The sequence below is a fragment of the Dendropsophus ebraccatus genome, chromosome 4, assembly GCF_027789765.1.
Source record: "Dendropsophus ebraccatus isolate aDenEbr1 chromosome 4, aDenEbr1.pat, whole genome shotgun sequence".
NCBI lineage: Eukaryota > Metazoa > Chordata > Amphibia > Anura > Hylidae > Dendropsophus > Dendropsophus ebraccatus.
The window spans coordinates 23,237,400-23,255,280 of record NC_091457.1 but is presented as its reverse complement, the minus strand read 5'-3'; the positions used below and the strand labels follow the sequence as shown (position 1 = coordinate 23,255,280).

The 17,881-nt window shown below is 42.8% G+C and overlaps 2 protein-coding genes across 2 annotated transcripts; one reads left to right on the top strand and one right to left on the bottom strand.

Moving 5' to 3' along the window:
* Positions 1-2,979: 2,979 nt before the first annotated feature.
* LOC138789511 (chymotrypsinogen 2-like) lies at positions 2,980-7,543 on the bottom strand. The gene is made up of 7 exons (XM_069968190.1): positions 7,468-7,543; positions 7,280-7,383; positions 5,970-6,049; positions 4,777-4,855; positions 4,505-4,685; positions 4,245-4,387; positions 2,980-3,141 (listed from the first exon to the last, which is right to left on the bottom strand). The coding sequence occupies exons 1-7, from the start codon at positions 7,517-7,519 to the stop codon at positions 2,980-2,982; spliced, it is 801 nt and encodes a 266-aa protein (XP_069824291.1). The 5' UTR covers positions 7,520-7,543.
* Positions 7,544-11,720: 4,177 nt separating this feature from the next.
* LOC138789509 (chymotrypsinogen 2-like) lies at positions 11,721-15,108 on the top strand. The gene is made up of 7 exons (XM_069968187.1): positions 11,721-11,772; positions 11,857-11,960; positions 12,596-12,675; positions 13,407-13,485; positions 13,577-13,757; positions 13,865-14,010; positions 14,946-15,108. The coding sequence occupies exons 1-7, from the start codon at positions 11,721-11,723 to the stop codon at positions 15,105-15,107; spliced, it is 804 nt and encodes a 267-aa protein (XP_069824288.1). The 3' UTR covers position 15,108.
* Positions 15,109-17,881: the final 2,773 nt, after the last annotated feature.

Sequence of the window (17,881 nt, the reverse complement as noted above, 5' to 3'; positions counted from 1 at the left end):
TGTTAAGCTCATTGGCCTGTAGTTACTGGGCTCTTCTCTACTCCCCTTCTTGTGGATGGGTATAACACTGGCCTTTCTCCAATCATAAGGGATTGTGTCGGCCATCCACTCAGTTTCAAAATTGTGTGAACATAGCCTTTCTGTGTTTTCAATCCTCTCCTGGTTGAGGTTGCAATATGAGGACCACAATACTGACTGAAATATACGGTATGTGAACCCAGCCTTACATTGTGTGAGCGGGATACACCAATGTGTCCAAGATGTTATATTTATGAGGGGGGTCTTTAACACATGTTTTGGCGCTGTCCCAAACTATTTCGCTATTGGAGAGGGGTTAAGACATCCATAACAAAAGCCTATTCAGTGGAATTACAGCAATCCCCATTGGTATACATATTGGAATATGTAAAAGATTTAGCGTTAAACCTTGTGCAAACCAACTGCAGTGGCTCATATCTTGTTTACGGCACAAAAGCTCATTGCTAAACATTGGCTTGATGAGATCCCTCCCTTGGTAGCATAATTCCTGGGGAAGGTTAACTGATTGATCGGCATTGAGAAATACGCATACAAGAAATGGAAAGCAACCACGAAGTTCAATATGATTTGGAGCAAATGAATGACTACTCCTGCCCTTGCACCCCCAGGTTCCCGCACATAAGCCATATTGCCGGTATGCTGTGATGATGGTTTGTGTACTCTTTCAGTTGTCTAATGGTAGGTACTATGATTAAGTTTGGACTTAGGAAGGCTGAAAAACCACTATAATTTCTGATATAAGCATTGTAATTAAAGTGTTTCTACATATGCATTTTTATCCCACTATAAGGAATGGAAGTTTCGGGGGGTGGGGGGGAATGGGTGGAGAGGGTATGCCCTCTCAGGGTTTTGTTTGTACTGTGGGATAAATAGTTTTTTTTTTTATTAATTTAATAAACAAATTTGCTATTTTCTCCTTGCCCTGCCAGTCACTCTTTTGGCCGCAATCGGTATCTTCCCTCTGACCACAAGAGACCCCTCTTTCCCCCAGATCATGCACTTGCAGGGCTTGGAGGAACAGGAGATGGTGATGTACTGCCCAGAAGCCAGGTAAGTATGTGTGGCTGTTATTTTTTTAAAATGGCTTACATGGGGGAAAGTACCTGCAGAGGTGGTGGTTTACTTCAGGGGGGATTGCCTACAGGGTGTGGAGATTAGCTGCAGTAGGATTGACTACAGAGGGGGATCACCTACAGGTGAAGGGGCTTGCTGCAGGAGGGATTAAAGTAGGCAGATATGTCCTTAGGTCTGCAGCGATGATGGACAAGGAAAGAGGCCCATTAGAAGTCGCTGTCAGGATTGTGCAGTAACCTGGTGTGAACTAGGCCTGTTTTTTGCATTTATGTGACACACCCGATTGCTTCTCTGCGTCCGGTAATGCAGGAGTTTACCAAAGCTCTGCAAAGACCTGATTACTGCAGCTGAGCGGGCTTCTTGACTGACTTGTTCCTCTGCCTGTCTGGAACCTGGGAGATCAGAGCACCGGTCTAATGAGGATCCAGACCAGGCTATTGGTCAGCATAAAACTAAGTTGAAGGAGTCTCTCAGAGCTGGCTATTAGGTTTAAACCCTGGTCCCAGCTCCCCTATGTCTTTTCCTGCGATTCCCTTCCTAAATTCCTCTGCTTGCTCGACTTGTTATCCGACCTACCGCCTGACCTTTGACTATTCGATTGTTTGCTAACTTGGTACTGCGTTGCTTGTTTGGTTCTGACTTGGCTTGTTTACTATCTGATATTGTGTTTGTCTTTCTGTCTCGTTTTGTATTTTACATACTCAGTATAGGGAACGTCTTCGTGGTTGTCCGCGGCCGCCTAGGGCCGATTGAGGCAAGTAGGTAGGGACAGTGGGTGGGTTCAGACCTAGGTCCCACTGTCTTGTCCTGTCTGTACCTCCCTGTCCTGACAGTCGCCTTTTTTTTTAACATCTCGACAGAGCGCACTGACAGGCAGAGAGCTGTGACTAGTCACAGCCCAGATGACTACTTCTCGGCACTCTTCCTGGCACTCTTCCTGCCTCACGCGCAAGAATAAAAGACTGAATTTCAGCAGATAACGTTACCATAGACTACATAGAAGATATTGTAAGAGAATGTTTTAGCACAACAGGTGCTGCTAGTAGCTTTAGCAGCAAAATCATAGTGATTGGTTTCTTTTAAACAGCTTGATGATTGTGCAGCAAAGGCAGAAGTGATTTCCGTGCAAACCTTATGGTACATAGAAAGTAATATACAGTAGTTATACTTACCTTTCCCCAGTGCCATCTTGCCTGGTCCCTGCATACAGCAGCCACAGTTGAAGCTTCCGAACCCTTCTCTAAAGTGACAGGCTACTTAGTGATTGTGATTGACTAAGCATCCTGTCACTTCACATCGGGGAGCGTGGACAGGTAAGTATAACCTTTATTATATTATTTTTGCAACTGATCATCAATCAGCCTTGCATTACATGCAGCAATACGCGGCCAGCTGCCGATGATTTTTACGCAAGTTGAAAGACAACCTTTAGCTGATGGCTGATGATCGGCTCTGTGGCTGATCATTGTCTTTATTACATGGAGTGATATCTGCCTGGATTGCCTGATTAACGGATACTTTATCTGTTTAATATGGCCCTTAAATGCTGAAATAATAATCCGGTTTAAGGGAAATTCTGTCAACCCAACATGGCACCAGTATCCTTCCCTCCCCCCTCCTCATGGAGAAGCTTTTAAACAGGGGGCATGGGAGATGTACTGTACAGTATACAATAAAATATACACAGTTTTTTTTGTTGTGTTTGCTTTGCCATCTTCTCCACCAGACATGGCACCCCTGTCACATTGTCATGGAAATCCATTTGAGAATCAATTCTTTAAGGTGTTAAGAGGTAAGTGAAAAATACAGTCAATTATTATTGAAAATAAAACCAATTTATTAAAAATAAAAGAAACATTTAGGTATTTAGTAAGCAGCAATAGTCTGATCCAGCCAGGATCTCAGGATGGTAACTCTAGCGTAAACTCCAGGGGAAGAAGTCTTACAAATAGGACTTCCCCAGGAGACAACACCAGCCAAGGTCCAAGCTCCATTTCTCTGGCATACAAGAGGCCCACCAGAGTCACCCTGAAAATCAGAAGAAAATAAGGAAGAATAATAATAAGTATAGTCTGTGGTCTATGGCTTATATTAGGTGCACAACAGCTTCTTCACATAAGCTCCAGTATAATATGGGATGCTTACAGATCTGTCACACAGTGGGAGTCAGATGCAATAGCCACATGTGATCAGAGATCGTACACATATAGGAGACCTGCAGATGTTATGGCCCTAAGCTCCTCTGATACTGACCCATATAAGGCTGAGTTCACACAAAATAAAACTGGCGAAATTCTGCGCCTCTCTGCTCGAAAGATTTGACATGTCCATTCTTCCTCGTGGAGAGAGGTGCCACGTAAGCCTACCATAGACAGCCAGGATGAGACGGAGGCTGGCAGGATTCCATGGCGGTGAATTCAGCCACAGAATTTAGCCACTTTTACTCCATGTGTAATGGCCCAAAACGATTGACTACACATAAACTGATCCTGTTGGCTTATTACTCAGTAAGGCAACAATAATTATCTTGCTGTACCTGCCAGCACTTATTGTTTCCAGTGATGCATAGAAAGGTCTATCAGTAATGGGATTAGTGTAAATGTCATTGCTGTTCTTAAACCAAATCTGCACTTTCATGTAATTTTTTCAGGATCCGCAGCTGTATGTATATAAAAAAAATAACAATATATCTGGCTATTACATAACTTGTATGTGGCATTTTAACTGCACCTGTTTTATTTATTTCTAACTCTCACTTATTCTTCATTTACTGAGCGGACACTAGCTGTTATGATGTCCTCCGTACACTGCACATATTCACAGAAGTATTGTACACACTCAGAAAGGGCAGCAGCATGGAGGACAATACAGAACACTTCTGTAGAGCTGTGAGTTCAGCACTGGGGGAAGTGTAACTCTTACTACATCTAATCAGTATCTCCCCCCTCCCCTTCATACATATTTTTTTCGTCATGCTGATCCCAATATGAAATTGAGCAGTTTATAAAGTAGCCTTATGAGAAAGTGATGAGCGGCACTTTCTTACATTTTGCTGTGACTGTGGGGCCTATTCAGATTAATCAGCAATAACGTGTAAATTGTGAGTGAAGTAGATAATAGACAGGACATACCTTGCAGGATGAGGCTCCAGATGCTCCGGCACAGATCATGCTGCTCTGGATTGTTGGATCATTCCTTCCGAAGTGTTTCTGACAGTCAGTATTGGTGAGAAGAGGCAGAGCCACCTGCTGCAGTTTGCTTGGTCTTGTTTGTGCTGAAAGGTATAACAACATTGAGGTTGATCTACATATTATGTCTGGGATTCTGCCAATCAAGGTGACGTCATGTTATATCCAGCTTGGTACATAACTATTGTCTTACATCTACTTACCTACACCATTTATGTATCCCCATCCAGTAGTGACACATCTCTCCCCTGCACTGAATACATCAGCACTAGCGGCAATGCACACAGGAGACACACGAGCGGTGATAGTAGCAGGGCTGCTCAGCTTCACAAGTGCAATGTCATTTGTAATGGTGTAAGGGTTATAGTCGGGGTGTGTGACGACCTATGAAATAAATCTGCCTTAAAATTACTTTATGTAAAAAATTTATTTGTGAAAAGAATATTCAGAACATGTGTGTAGTGTTTCTGCTTACCCGAGCAATGGATTTAGTCTGAATAGGCTCAGCAGAGGAGGAGAAGTCATATTCACCCAAAATTACACGTTCAGAGGTTCTGTGTACAGAGATGTACAACCATATTAGCTGCCACAATAAGTTCTCATGTCTTATATTGATGAGATGTACAGTACTCCAGTGTCATACATATATACCATGTATACCATTTACAGCTGTTACCAGCATATCCACAGTATTTATGTATGTATGTATGTATGTATGTACTGTATGGATAACAATGTTCAATTGTGTTAATGGGATTTCCACTCTGTTGTTTATACAGCAGAAGTTACGCCGCAGATTTGCTTTCCTCCCAAAGAATTGACCTGTCAATTCTTTGGGTGGATTTCACTAGAGAAATCCCATAGAAGTCATTGGGGCTTTGAATTTCTGCTTTCGCTAGAATTCTACTCAAATTTTGCTCCAATTTGGCACCTATTCTGCCAGATCTGAAGAAGAGGAAATCTCGAGCAGAAATTCCTCTTCAATTCCTCACCTGTTCCTCAGTGTGAACATACCCTAAGTAAATACTTTCTCCTACTTCTATACCATATACTTGTTCGGTGTCTGTATCTTAACTGGGTTCACACTATGTATATTTCAGGCTGTATTTGGTCCTCATGTCAGGTCCTCATAGCAACCAAAACCAGGAGTGGATTGAAAACCCAGAAAGGATCTGTTCACACAATGTTGAAATTGAGTGGATGGCCGCCATATAACGGTAAATAACTTCCATTATTTCAATATAACAGCCGTTGTTTTAAAATAACAGCAAATATTTGCCATTAAATGACGGCCATCCACTCAATTACAACATTATGTGAACATAGCCTTTCTGTGTTTTCAATCCACTCCTTGTTTTGGTTGCTATACAGCCTCAAACATACAGCCTCAAATATACGTAGTGTGAACCCAGCCTAAATGTACATCATTGGGTTATATAATGTCAGAACCCATGTACTGAATAGTACAGAAAGTAATAAAAATAGCACGCTGAAATCCTATCACACTTGGTAGGATGCCATGAACATCCTTTATCGCCCAACTTGTGGAGGTCCCAGCTAGCAGCATGTGGGTGTTTGACCTTACAAATCCCTGTCTAGTCTGTCTTCTCTATGTCCCAGAGGGATTTCAGAAGAGCTTTACTATAATATATATGATACATGACTTACCTGACATCACAGTGAGCAGCAGTGAGAACCCAGAGATCGCTGATCAGAGAACCACCACAGTAGTGGGCTCCAGTGCTGGTCTATAGATGTGTAATAAAAACCATCAGAACAAGGTTCAGCTTTGATCTCATTTTTCTATTGTTCTATTCCTCTTTATAGTTCTTTAATCAGACATCTTCTATATAAGAATTCCCAATACCCTAGAAAACAGCAGGGGCATAGCTAGAATTCACGGGGCCCCATAGAGTTTTTTTTTAAGGGGGACCCCTCCCCTACACACATACAGCACTGTGCACATATATATATACACTGATAACCCCGGAGCTCTGCACATTTTCCTTTCCTACTTGATTGTCAGCTGGAGAACAGAGGTCAGAGGTTATCAGAGCAGTGAAGCAGAGATCTCTGTCTTCTGCTTGTTAACCCTTTTTTGTGTAAAGTAAACATTGGGGCACTTACACATTGCAGTACATAAGAAGTTAAGCAGAAGGACACACCTTCTCCACCGGGCCCCCCTCCTGCACGGGCCCCATAGAAACTGCCTACCGTTCCTCTTTGGTAGCTACGCCATTGGTCCCCAGTGATTTTCATTGAGAAGTCTATTAACAGTCCACAATCTCTGAGTAGTTATATCCTGGCAGTGTTGGGTAGCATTGTATTTCTGTAGTAAGTAATCCCAAGCTGCCACTATTCCAATGGTGGCCGGGTAACTATTAAGCTTGTAATAACTCCCAAAATCAAAGATGCAAGAACAAGTACAAGCTACTACTGAAATAGGTAGACATTAGTGATGAGCGAATACTGTTCGATCAAATAGATATTCGATCGAATAGTAAGGTATTTGATCTATCGAATATTATTGAACAGTTCGCCGAATACTCGATAAATATTGGATAAGTATTCAAATCCCCCAGCTTCCGGTTTTTACCTCCAAGTGGTCGAATAGATGTTTTTCAATAACTGAATACTTGTTCCCATTGACTTTAATGGGATCGAATATTCGGGAGATATTCGTACGAATATCGAATATTCGAATATTTCACTATTCGCTCATCACTAGTAGACATGTACATAGCTATATAACTAGACACAATCCCTAATACTTCCTTATAGTAATAGCCTTGTAGACAACTACTCTATGGAGAAGAACTACATAGTATTAAATTTCACCTGCTTAGTCTACTTTGTGTTATGATTGGCGGCCATAGTGAGTGTCAGGAATCTCCTATATGTTTGTTCTCTCTTTTACTTTGATATTGTAGATACTAAAAAAGGTAAATTGTACAGTATATAAGATCCCAGTAAATTACCTGCAGAGACACCTGCCATGGCCACGACCCAGAAACTGCATCCTCACCATTCACAACCCTGGCATAACCAGAAATGACTGGCTTGATGCTTGGCACACCACAACCTGAGGAATAAGTACATAATAGCTATCAATGGAAGGAACTAGTAATCTCCATAATATATTATAATACTGAATGCCTCTACTTACCATAGCTGCCCCCTAACAGGACAAAGCAGGACAGAAGCCACAGAAATGCCATAGTGAGAAGTGGAGGATGAACGGGATTTGTGCAGCTTATATACCCACAAGTAGCCATTCACACATAGAGCTTTACTAGAGATAGGAGCGTCCATGTTCTTATCACACAACCTTGTACTGATATAGAAAATGTCGAAATGTGAAGATAGAGGAAACTATGTAATAGGTGAGACAGGTGTTACCAGAGGAGCGGGACGTTATTGAATTTACCAAGACTTGTATCCCACTTTATACAGTTACAAAGAATTCTTTTTTGAAGCCTTCACCTATGTTCCTAATACCCTACATGCCCGTTCCATATCAGTTTTCTTATGGGCCTTTTTCTAGTTCCTGGATTTCTGGTGCCTAAAACTGATCAGCATATTCCAAATGTAGCGGAACCAGCCCTTTATAGCATTAAGCATTGTAACATCATAAGCATTATAACATTAAAGTGTTAAAGGGGAACTCCACCCAAGAGCTAAAAAATGAAATCCTCCAAAACCTAGCTGGTCTTACTCACCGAGTCTTTTTGAGTATTTGGAGCCATATCACAAGTGCAATGCTTTTCCCTCTGTCTCTTCAGTGGGCAGGGTTATATTCGCTAACCGAGCCCACTAAAGATACGGAGGACATATGATCCATGTCTTGAAAGGAATAAGGAGCCACAGTGTACTCTGCATGGGGGCGGGTGGGATGTTATCTCCCTGCCCCACAAATCCTTATCTCCTTTATTACAGCGCTATACTTTACTTGCCCTAGAAACAGTCACACTGGCCAGGAGTGGTATGCTTCCCCGCTCCCCCCGGGTATAACAGCACTAGGCTTTGAAAAGGGGAACACTAGCTTGAGTGGAGTAGGTTAAGGGACTGTCTTGGGGCCTTGCCTAATAAGTGCAGAACTCTGATGGAATACCTTGTAGTCACTGTTAAGACTAAGAAAGAGGAAGAAGAAGATTACCTTATGCTAGAAGAGCCCACAGAGTGTTAGGTCTGGTAGTACGACTGAGTATAGATAACCCCTCAAGGTTTCCCAAGTAGGTAGAGCAGGTTTCAATGAAATTCATGGGCTTATGCACTTTGCGCCACTGTAGACTAATCCCTTTTCTAGATAGTCCTGACTAGATCCAAGATGGTTATCCCAGACGTAGGCCAGATTAATCCCAGATGACAGTTACCCCACCATTGGGTTTAGCAATAAATACTTGTTACTAGAAAGTCTCTAATAAGAATCTATAATGTGAGGTTCCTGACAAGGTCCTGGCCCTCAGACCAGGCTGCGTTATCAGCTTCAGTAGGAACGCTTCGACTGTCTCTCTCTCTCTCCACCATCCACTAAAGAAGACCCTCTTACTAGGAACTAACTATCCAAAATAGGGGTAAAAGGGACTAACCTATTGGTGGGGAAAGCGTTAGAAAGGGTGAAGTGTGAGATTGTGATAAGTAAGGCACCCTAGCTATTGATTGGACAATATAACTTTAGAACACATAACACAGTTAACCCTTCATACCTTCAGCTGTGCTTAGAAACAGGAGAAAGTGAGACACCAAGTGCAAAACAACACTCATCATCACAGAGTTTGACACCTTACTTAGATACCTTTTTACAGATGGAATAAAGACTTAGTGGCACACCAGTACTGGGCTACTACAATAGCATTCTGTAGTCTATGGGCTACAAGTGCAGTGTCCTACTCACTGGTTTCCCAGCATCTTCATCAGACACACAACTCCAACACCACCACTTACTGAGCATACACAGTAAGGGTACGTTCACACGTACCATATCCGCAGCGGATTTCATATGAATAACTAAACACAGCATCAAATCTGCACCATCAAATCTGCTGCGGATTCTGTACGTGTCAACGCACCCCAATATTGTTTTATTACACTGTTTTTCTCTTTAGGGTACAAACCCACACACCGTATACGCAGCAAATACGCAACAAATACGCAACAAATACGCAGCAAATACGCAGCAGTTTGATGGTGAAGATTTAATGCTGAGTTCAGTTATTTAGATCTAATCTGCTGCGTTTTTGTTGCGTATTTGTTGCGTTTTTGCTGCGTATTCGCTGCGTATCGCAGCAGTAAATACGCTGTGTATACGGTGTGTGGGTTTATACCCTTAAAGAAACAATGAACTGTACCGTCCTGTTATTGCCTGCTTGTTTTCTACACTCACCATTACCTATACTATTCCATAAATATTTTGCACAACAAGGATCTGTGGAAACCCTTCATGTCTGTGACAAGGTTGCAGAACTGTATTGTCCATTCTGCTAAGAACATAATTATTAAAAAAGGTTTTCCTCTATATATATATATATATATATATATATATATATATATATATGTATTAGCTCTCAATAGTTAATCGTCAGAATACCACATTTATGCTGATTAGCCGTTTGACTCCCACACTACACTGGAGTGGAGCGGAAAGCACTTGGTTCATTCTCAGTGCAGTGGTGGCACCACAATACTGCAGTTACTGTGGCTGTAGTAATGCAGTGCTGCAAATAATAAGTACAAGCTAATTGCTTCTGGTTCTACTCTCAGTGTAGTGCAGGAGATGGATAGCTGATTGGCAGCGGTACAGGGTGTCAGTCCATGCAGCCCATGCTTGTTAATATATAGTGTCCCAGCACAGGTGTGCCACTAAGTTTCTTATGCACCTGGGTAAAGTAACTGACTCAGGTTCTCACAAAGGGGATGAAGGAGAAGTGTATTATGTGTTTTTCCCCACTAGGTTTTGCTGCTATATTTACTGTATGTATTGTACTGAGCACAGCTGAAGAGAGCATTGGGTTAACTGCTCTATGTCACATTTGTGTTTTCTCCTGTCACAGGTGCAGGTCTTTTTTCCTCTTTTTTCTGCCTATCGCCTCTTTTCTCTCTTTTTACACAAAAAGCCCTACCAATCCCTCACTAGCTAAGGTTGCCCCTATTAAAAAGAGTCAGTTCCTGGTGGGAGGGTCTTCTTTAGTCAGAAGAAGTGGAAAGACAGACACAGAGAGCAATTTCTGCTGCAGTGAAGCCAGGGCATGGCTCAGAGCAGGACCCTTGTCGGGAACCGTGAGAGTTCTTTTATTTCTTTTAGGCAACTAGTTACCTCTAGCATGCAGTGCTAGAATCTCAGGAGGGAGGACGTCCTCTGAGGAAAACCTTGTCCATGCCAGGGATACCTTCTACAAAACACATGGCAGTTGCCTGGAGTTAGCTACTAGGCCCAGAAGGACAAAGCAGCAGTTAAGCTGCAACGCACGGCTATTCTAAGAAGTCTTGGAAACACTGCTCACCCCAGTGCAGGGACCTGGGACCTAGTACTACTTTAGCAGGATGGGTATTCCGAAACAATAGGGCATAAGGCCATCAGATCATAAGGTGGGTGGTTTGGGCGCTTGAACGCACTATTCAATACTGTGTGCGCCCTTAAGACACAAAAGCAATTGATGGATCGCTAACCGGCAGCTGGGATTTCCAGCACAGGAAGTATTTCTAGCACCCTGCCTGTGCCAAGACACAGAATAAAAGAGAAGCGGCAGTAGGGGAGCATGTGTTAGGTAAGTGTTGTTTTGTTTGTATTATTTACTTTTGGGGGCCATCTACTACAGAGGAACTACACAGGGAGCCATCTATTACAAAGGGACTACACAGGGTTTCTTCTACTATAAGGGGACTACACCGTTGGCCATCAACTGTAGGTGGACTACACAGGGGGATAAAAGCCATATTGATTATCTACATCGGTGAGTGCCATCCCATATTTCTTCTTCTTGGAGCATTTACAAGTTTAAATCTTGCTGGTTTCTCACCCCTGGATTTATCAAGGGGGGGGGGGGGGTCCTCACACACACAAAAAAGTGTTTTTTAAGTTTGTGCTAGGGACAGGCTTTGATAACTGTTCCCCTAATTCTCCAATTCCTCCAAAATTTGTATCACATTTTCACAGCATTTATAGTAGATAAGGATAAAAATCTAATACGGCTATAAATAACTGCTGACTTAATGTGGATACAATGATGTCCCGCTCCTCTGGTAACACCTGTCTCACTCACACATAGTTTCCTCTACCTCCACATCTCGACATTTTCTATATCAGTACAAGGTTGTGTGATAAGAACATGGACGCTCCTATCGCTAGTAAAGCTCTATGTGTGATTGTCTACTTGTGGATATATAAGCTGCACAAATCCCGTTCATCCTCCACTTCTCACTATGGCATTTCTGTGGCTTCTGTCCTGCTTTGTCCTGTTAGGGGGCAGCTATGGTAAGTATAGGCATTCAGTATTATAATATATTATGGAGATGACTAGTTCCTTCCATTGATAGCTATTATGTACTTATTCCTCAGGTTGTGGTGTGCCAAGCATCAAGCCAGTCATTTCTGGTTATGCCAGGATTGTGAATGGTGAGGATGCAGTTTCTGGGTCGTGGCCATGGCAGGTGTCTCTGCAGGTAATGTACTGCGATCTTATATACTGTATAAATGACTTATTTTAATATCCACTACATAAAAGTAAGAGAGAGAACAGACATGTAAGAGATTCCTGACACTCACTATGGCCGCCAATCATAACACAAAGTAGACTGAACAGGTGAACTTCAATCTTTTGTAGTTGGGCTCCATAGAGTAATTGTCTTCAGGAAACTAACATTGTATCCTTTATATATTACAATGCTGATACTATAAGGAAGTATTAGGCATTGTGTTTGGTTAAATCGCTATGAACATGTCTACAGATCCTAGAAGCAGCTTGTTCTTGTTTTTGCATCTTGGATTTAAGGAGTTATTAAAAGTTTAAAAGTTACCCAGGCACCATTGGAATAGTGGCAGCTGGGGATTTCTTACTACAGAAATACAATAATACCCAATACTGCCAGGATATAACTACTGCAAGACTGTGGACTGTTAATAGACTTCTCAATCAACATCACTGGGGACTATTGTATGTTTTCTAGTGTATTGGGAATTCTTATATAGAAGATGTCTGACTAAAGAACTATGAAGAGGAATAGCACAATAGAAAAATGAAATCAAAGCTGAACCTTGTTCTCAGTTTTTTTGTGTTTTTTTTTTTAAATATCTATAGACCAGCACTGGAGCCCACTACTGTGGTGGATCTCTGATCAGCGATCTCTGGGTTCTCACTGCTGCTCACTGTGATGTCAGGTAAGTCATGTCTCTTATATTTTATAAAAAAGCTATCTGGGACATAGAGAAGACTAACTAGACAGGGAGACTTGTGAGGTCAGACACCCACATGCTGCCAGCTGGGACCTCCACAAGTTGGCCGATAAAGGATGTTCATGGCATCCTACCAAGTGTTATATGGTTTCAGCATACTTTCTTTATTATTTTTCGTAGTATTCAGTATATGGATTCTGACATTATGTAACCCAATGATGTGCATTTAAGATGCAGACACTGAACAAGTACATAGTATAGACGTAGGAGAAAATACTCACTTAGGGTATGTTCACACAGAGGAACAGGCGAGGAATTGAAGAGGTAAGTTTTCTGCTTGAAATTTCCTCTTCTTCAGCTCTGGCGGAATAGGTGGCAAAATATGAGCAGAATTCGAGTGGAAAGCAGAAATTCAAAGCCCCAATGACTTCTATGGGATTTCTCTATCAGAATCTGCCCAAAAAATTGACATGTTAATTCTTTAGGAGGAAAGCAAATCCACGACATAACTTCTGCTGTATAAACAACAGAGTGGAAATCCCATTAAACACAATAGAACATTGTTATCCATACATACATACTGTGGATATGCTAGTAACAGCTGTAAATGGTATACATGGTATATATGTATGACACTGGAGTACTGTACATCTCATCAATATAAGACATGAGAACTTATTGTGGCAGCTAATATGGTTGTACATCTCTATATACAGAACCTCTGAACGTGTAGTTCTGGGTGAATATGACTTCTCCTCCTCTGCTGAGCCTATTCAGATTAAATCCATTGCTCGGGTAAGCGGAAACACTACACACATGTTCTGAATATTCTTTTCACTAATAACAATTTTCCATTAAGGGATTTTAAGGCAGATTTATTTCACAGGTCGTCAACCACCCCGGCTATGACCCTTCAACCATTTCAAATGACATTGCACTTGTGAAGCTGAGCAGCCCTGCTACTATCACCGCTCGTGTGTCCCCTGTGTGCATTGCCGCTAGTGCTGATGTATTTAGTGCAGGGGAGAGATGTGTCACTACTGGATGGGGATACATAAATGGTGTAGGTAAGTAATAGTAATATACCAAGATGGATATAACATGACATCACCTTTATTTTTCAGAATTCCAGACATAATATGTAGGTCAACCTCAATGTTATTTTGACTTTCAGCACAAACAAGACCAAGCAAACTGCAGCAGGTGGCTCTGCCTCTTCTCACCAATACTGACTGTCAGAAACACTTTGTAGGAAGCATCTATCCACCAGTCCAGAGCAACATGATCTGTGCCGGAGCATCTGGAGCTGTCTCCTGCAAGGTATGTCCTGTCTATTATCTACTTTACTTACATTTTTCCAGCAATTGCAAACTAATGTGAATAGGCCCCAGAGTCACAGCAAACTTTACATACATTGATAGTACAAGCAAATGTAAGAAAGTGCTTCTTGTTACTTTTTCATGAAGTTACTTCATAAACTGCTCAAGTCCATATTGTGATCAGCTGACCACAAAAAATGTATATAAAGGTGAGGGGGAGATACTGATTAGATGTAGAAAGAATTACACTTCCCCCAGTGCTGAACTCACAGCTGATCATAAGTGTTCTGTATTGTCCTCCATGCTGCTGCCCTTTCTGTGTGTGTGTAACAGAGACAAAGTGAAACAGGATCCCCTCTTCTGTGAATGTGTGCAGTGTACGGAGGACATCATAACAGCTAGTGTCCACTCAGTAAAACAAGAATAAGTGAGAATTAGAAATGACACCTACAGAGGATAAAACAGGTATAAATACCACATACAAGTTATGTTATGGCCAGATATAGTGTTACCCCATATATATATACAGCAGCTGATCCTAAAAAGTGAAATTGCAGATATACTTTAAGAAAAACAGTCACATAATCAAAACAAACACATTACTAATAGACCTGTCTATATATCACTGGAATTAATATGTGCTGGCAGGTACACCAAGATTATTATTGCTTTTATAAGCCAAGAGGATGAGTTCATGTGTAGTGAACCTATCATTTATATCAGTCAGTATCGGAGAAGCCACAACATCTGCAGGTCTCCTATATGTGCATGTATTCCCTGATCACTTCTCTCTATTACATCTGACTCCCTCTGTGTGACAGATCTGTAAGCGTCCCCCATTATATTGGAGCTCATGTGAAGAAGCTGTTGTGCACCTAACTTAAGACATAGACTACAAATTGTATTTATACACGTATACTTACTACTTTTTTTCAGGGTGACTCTGGTGGGCCTCTGGTATGCCAGAGAAATGGAGCGTGGACCTTGGCTGGTGTTGTATCCTGGGGAAATCCTATTTGTCCTACTTCTTTCCCTGCAGTTTACGCTAGAGTTACCGCCCTGAGATCCTGGCTGGATCAGACTATTGCTGCTTACTAAATACCCAAATATTGTATTTCTTCTATTTTTAATAAACTGGTTTTATTCTCAATGATAATTGACTGTATTTACCTCTTGACACCTTAAGGAAGTGATTCTCAAATGGGTTTCCATGAGAATCTGCCTGGGGTGCCATGTCTCGCGGAGAAGATGACAAAAAAACATAATAACAAAAACAAACAAACCCTGTGAATATTTTACTGTATACCAGTGCTTTCCATGTTGATGCTCGGGCCTCACCAACAAACATATACCACTATGAAGCGCCAGATACCGCCACGTAGTGCACATAATATCCCAGCGTCAAAACAACACTAAGTGTAGAAATAAATGTTGCTTCACCTTTAGTAAAACACCAGCACAGTGCAGAAAATACATACTGCTCCACCTGCAGTAACCCATTACCACATACTGCTCCACCTGTAAACCAGCCCCACAGTGCAGCATTTCTTTCTCCATACCCCACCTGGCAGCTTACACACACGCACACACACGCTAGCATGATCCGATTCTACTCTTAACCTACTCTTCCTGTGGTAGCTCCCTCTTCCCTCATTACCCCATTTCTGTACATTTGGCATTCATGTCACTGTCAGAGTGATGTGCGGTGTTCCTGTCACTAACAGAGTGATGTGCGGTGTTCCTGTCACTGTCAGAGTGATGTGCGGTGTTCCTGTCACTGTCAGAGTGATGTGCGGTGTTCCTGTCACTGTCAGATAGATGTGCGGTGTTCCTGTCACTGTCAGAGTGATGTGCGGTGTTCCTGTCACTGTCAGAGTGATGTGTGGTGTTCCTGTCACTGTCAGAGTGATGTGCGGTGTTCTTTTCACTGTCAGAGTGATGTGCGGTTTTCCTGTCACTGTCAGAGTGATGTGCGGTGTTCCTTGGCACTGTCAGAGTGATGTGCGGTGTTCTTGTCACTGTCAGAGTGATGTGCGGTGTTCCTGTCACTGTCAGAGTGATGTGCGGTGTTCCTGGCACTGTCAAAGTAGTAGGCATTCCCATAATAGCTCCCATATAGTAGTTAATACCTTCAATAGTGCCTTACAAATAGTAAATTCCCCCACTAGTGTCCTACAAACAGTTAAATCCCCCAGATTAGGTATGTGGGTTGTCCCCTGTGCGTAAGATCCCCTGCTTTTCCCCATATAGTAATAATACCCCGACTGGGACACTCATACAATAATAATGCCCCCTGATGTGTCCCCATATAGTAATAATGCCCTGACTGTGACCCTCATACAATAATATTCCCTCCTGATGTGCCCCTATATAGTAATAATGCCACCTGACTGTGCCCCCACGTAGTAATAATGCCCCCTGCTGTGCCCCCATATAATAATAATGTCCAGTGCTGTGCCCCCATATAGTAATAATGCCCCCTGCTGTGCCCCCATATAATAATAATGTCCAGTGCTGTGCCCCCATATAGTAATAATGCACCTGCTGTATCGACCAGTTAAAGGGAGTTAAAGGGGTATTCCCCACCAAGAGCTGAGATGATGGTGATATAGCAGAGCTCAGATGATGATGTAGCAGAGCTGAGCTGGTGGCATAAGGTAACAAAGCTGAGCTGGTGGCATGATGCAGCTGAGCTGAGCTGGTGGCATGATGTAGCTGAGCTGAGCTGGTGGCATGATGTAGCTGAGCTGGTAAAATGATGTAGCTGAGCTGAGCTGGTGGCATGATGTAGCAGAGCTGAGCTGGTGGTCATGATGTAGCAGAGCTGAGCTGGTGGTCATGATGTAGCAGAGCTGAGCTGGTGGTCATGATGTAGCTGAGCTGAGCTGGTGGTCATGATGTAGCAGAGCTGAGCTGGTGGCATAATGTAGCAGAGCTGAGCTGGTGGCATGATGTAGCAGAGCTGAGCTGGTGGCATGATGTAGCAGAGCTGAGCTGGTGGTCATGATGTAGCAGAGCTGAGCTGGTGGTCATGATGTAGCAGAGCTGAGCTGGTGGCATGATGTAGCAGAGCTGAGCTGGTGCTCAATATGTAGCAGATCTGAGCTGGTGGCATGATAATGTAGCTGAGCTGGTGGCATGATGTAGCAGAGCTGAGCTGGTGGAATGATGCAGCAGAGCTGAGCTGGTGCTCAATATGTAGCAGATCTGAGCTGGTGGCATGATGTAGCAGAGCTGGTGGCACAATGATGTAGCAGAGCTGAGCTGGTGGCATGATGTAGCAGAGCTGAGCTGGTGGCATGATGTAGCAGAGCTGAGCTTGTGGAATGATGATGTAGCAAAGCTGAGCTGGTGGCATGATGTAGCTGAGCTTGTGGCATGATGTAGCAGAGCTGAGCTTGTGGCATAATGATGTAGCAGAGCTGAGCTGGTGGCATGATGTAGCTGAGCTGGTAAAATGATGTAGTTGAGCTGAGCTGGTGGCATGATGTAGCAGAGCTGAGCTGGTGGTCATGATGTAGAAGAGCTGAGCTGGTGGTCATGATGTAGCAGAGCTGAGCTGGTGGTCATGATGTAGCTGAGCTGAGCTGGTGGTCATGATGTAGCAGAGCTGAGCTGGTGGCATGATGTAGCAGAGCTGAGCTGGTGGCATGATGTAGCAGAGCTGAGCTGGTGGCATGATGTAGCAGAGCTGAGCTGGTGGTCATGATGTAGCAGAGCTGAGCTGGTGGTCATGATGTAGCAGAGCTGAGCTGGTGGCATGATGTAGCAGAGCTGAGCTGGTGGCAAGATGTAGCAGAGCTGAACTGGTGCTCAATATGTAGCAGATCTGAGCTGGTGGCATGATAATGTAGCTGAGCTGGTGGCATGAT

Excerpts from the sequence above, each read along its gene's own strand:
- LOC138789511 (XM_069968190.1), bottom strand. The coding sequence starts at position 7,519 with ATGGCATTTCTGTGGCTTCTGTCCTGCTTTGTCCTGTTAGGGGGCAGC. Across the intron at positions 4,856-5,969 it reads GCTGCTCACTGTGATGTCAG|AACCTCTGAACGTGTAATTT; the intron begins GTAAGTCATGTA and ends CTCTGTACACAG. Across the intron at positions 4,686-4,776 it reads AGACTAAATCCATTGCTCGG|GTCGTCACACACCCCGACTA; the intron begins GTAAGCAGAAAC and ends TTTATTTCATAG.
- LOC138789509 (XM_069968187.1), top strand. The coding sequence starts at position 11,721 with ATGGCATTTCTGTGGCTTCTGTCCTGCTTTGTCCTGTTAGGGGGCAGC. Across the intron at positions 11,773-11,856 it reads CCTGTTAGGGGGCAGCTATG|GTTGTGGTGTGCCAAGCATC; the intron begins GTAAGTATAGGC and ends CTTATTCCTCAG. Across the intron at positions 12,676-13,406 it reads GCTGCTCACTGTGATGTCAG|AACCTCTGAACGTGTAGTTC; the intron begins GTAAGTCATGTC and ends CTCTATATACAG.